Genomic DNA, 2,780 nt, shown 5'->3' on the forward strand with positions numbered 1-2,780 from the left:
AAAAGATAAAAAAAAAAATGGATGTATGTCATATTTACAGACAAAAAAGATTTTAAAGAAGAAAAGAAAGGGAAAAAAGGGGGGAGAAACAAACTATCCTAATTGAGTAGCCCAAAACTGCAGCTCTTTGCCTTGGCTATTATTATGCTCAGTCTGTAGGAGAGGGGGTAGTATGGAGACATCCCTTTACATACTAATCAACATGAGTCATGTTGCATCTCAGAGGGATTTGAAGCCATCCTTGTTCCATGGTATATTTGGCCTCTCCAGGGTCAGGTAATCCAAGAAGGCTTTGACTTTGGATCTTTCATTTTATTTCCATCTTGGCTGACAGACATGATCCAAGAAAAGTACGGACCCTGTCACAGCTCTTGCAGGTTGGGCATGGCGGCTATAGTGCGTTGGAGATTTCACAGTGGTTCTCCGTCAGATTTCCCGCATCGTACCCTGGCTGTGCAGTCACAGGCCGTGTTGAGGGTCTTCTGTGGTGGAATCATTTTCTCTAATACAGTCTTGGATTAAATTTCTTTTTAATGACACTCCAATTTTTAATATACTCGAATGACTAAATGCTTATGTGACACATTTTGTCAGTATGTTAACTATACAATGGACTGTGGATTCTATGACCCTTAATTTCAAGTATCCTAAACCCGAATTCAGCAGCATGAAGAAGAACTCACTTAACGTTGTGTGTATTATGTGTTTAAAAGATTGAGTTATGGCAGGGCAAGGAAGTGTTGAGGGGCCGAGTCATTTTCCTTTCCTCCTCTCCCCACTGCAGACATCCCAGCACCATGCATTTTGCATCAGAAACTTGCAGGAGGTACCAAGTCCACAGAGGGGGTCAGTAGAGAGGAGTGGGTGAGAAAGCTGGAAGCACTACGTAATCCCAAGCTGACCCTGTGGTGTTGTCATACCCTGTGGCAGTGTTCATCTTGCAGAATCAAGTGATGGTCCTTCATTAAAATGGCCAGAGCCTGTGTGGTATGAAGACAGCCCGTTGAGTTTGCAGCTCTGCTGAAGGGCGACTTGGTGGGAGGGGGACACTTGGAGTCCTGGCTCTGCCACTCCCTAGAGCACATACGTGACCTTGGACAAGCCATTTTGGCTTGCCTAACCCTGTTTGCTCATCTGTAAAATAAGGATGGAAGTACTCACTTCACAGGGTCCTCAGCAGGTGAGCCGGGGTGTTGCCTGAGAGGTTTGGTGAGCGAACCAACGAGCCTTCCCCAGCCTGAAAACACTCTGAGAAGAACAGTTGTGTTTCCTCAGTCACCATTGCATTCCAGGCCCTTGGTACAAGGACTGAGGCAGTGGAGCCTGGGCCTGCTGGCTTTGTCCAAAGAGGTGTGTGGGATGAAAGCAGGGTCTGTGCACACTTGCAAAATGAGTTGAGTTATGGATTTCACTTTTTTCACGTGACCACGTGGCTAGCCGATTCTTCAACTTTGGATTAGAATGTTTCTAAAAGGATTTACACTAGTTTTCACATACCTAAAGGTGCCCGCTAAAACAAACGAATGTTCATATGATTTCAACTAATCACGTGATTGAATTTCCTGGCCTCCCAAGAGGCTCTCTCCAGTTGAAAGTGTTTGAAAATATATGAAAGCATCAGCTGTTCCCTGTGCACGGATTAATGATAGCTCAGTGGACTTTGTAGCTAAAAGCTTTAGAAAGAATTCAATACTTGTCCAATCCAGAATACATTGTTACATATTGTACTTTGCGGTGTTCCCCATGTGTTTTTTTTCCCTTTTCATCAAAGGACAAGAGGAATTTCCTTCGTGACCCTCCGGCAGGCGTGCAGTTTAATTTCGAGTTTGATCAGATGTACCCCGTTGCCCTGGTCATGCTCCAAGAGGACGAGCTGCTGAGCAGGATGAGATTCTCCCTCGTTCCTAAACTGTAAGCAGTGCGTCCTTCAGTGTAGTGGTACTGCGCACACAGCGTCCTTTTCATTCCCTGATGGCCTTGGTCGTGTGCTCGGCATGAGAGAAGAATAATGGTCTCTGACTATCTGTTCATAAAAGCCGGCCCTGCGGCCTTCAGCAGCCCCCCTCCCCCACCCCGCAGGGCACCCTAGCATCCAAACCCAGGGCAGACTTTGCAGGAAATAGAGGGTGGAGATGAGATGTGCTCTGCTATCACAGATAAAAGGTAGAACACATTTTCCTGCAGAAACCACAAACATGCCTCGTCTCCCCAAATCAAATTCAGGTCTTCAAGGCGCACCAGGACGTTCTTTTCAAGCTGGCGGCTTTTCCATTCGGGCTCTGCTCCAGCAGCTGTGTTCTTGTTCTCTTGCCCGAGGTTTTTCCTCCACTGACAGCTCCTCTGGGCCCTGGGAATCCCTGCTTGTCCGAAGCAGGCACAGTGTGTTCTGGGAGGCCTTCCCTGGCGGCGCCGCCCTTCCCCTCTGCTGCTGCCCCCCGGGCTTTGTGTCCCCGGCTCTTCCCCACCTTTTCTAGTCCAGTCCCTTGGACTGAATGTGTGCCATGCTTAAAGTCAGCGTTCTTTTCTTATTTTGTGAACATTCCCTTTCTCATAGTACTTACTCTTCTTACGTCAATGCGGTTATCTGACTATTCCCTGACATGAATTACAGTTTTCTTGAAAGATTCTCTTCTTCTCTGTGCCATTTCCTTGGATATTTTGTGTTTGTTTTGGGCCCTGCCTTTCATGTGGCGGGCGCTCCTTACTTGTCCTTGCACGACAACAGCGCTATATGGAAAGGGCACGTGGTGCTGTATGTTGGGACAGGCCTTTTGGACTGC

The 2,780-nt window shown here is 47.2% G+C and overlaps 1 protein-coding gene across 1 annotated transcript in view; it reads left to right on the forward strand.

Annotated features, from left to right (window-relative positions):
- The window catches only part of SYAP1 (synapse associated protein 1), a 39,462-nt gene that overhangs the window by 20,511 nt on the left and 16,171 nt on the right, over window positions 1-2,780 (forward strand). Inside the window, exon 5 of the mRNA XM_012656626.1 lies at window positions 1,772-1,911. Coding sequence (XP_012512080.1) covers window positions 1,772-1,911 — 140 coding nt within the window. The remainder of the gene's footprint in view (window positions 1-1,771; window positions 1,912-2,780) is intronic.

Source organism: Propithecus coquereli, unplaced genomic scaffold, assembly GCF_000956105.1.
Source record: "Propithecus coquereli isolate 6110/MARCELLA unplaced genomic scaffold, Pcoq_1.0 Scaffold513, whole genome shotgun sequence".
NCBI classification, from domain to species: domain Eukaryota; kingdom Metazoa; phylum Chordata; class Mammalia; order Primates; family Indriidae; genus Propithecus; species Propithecus coquereli.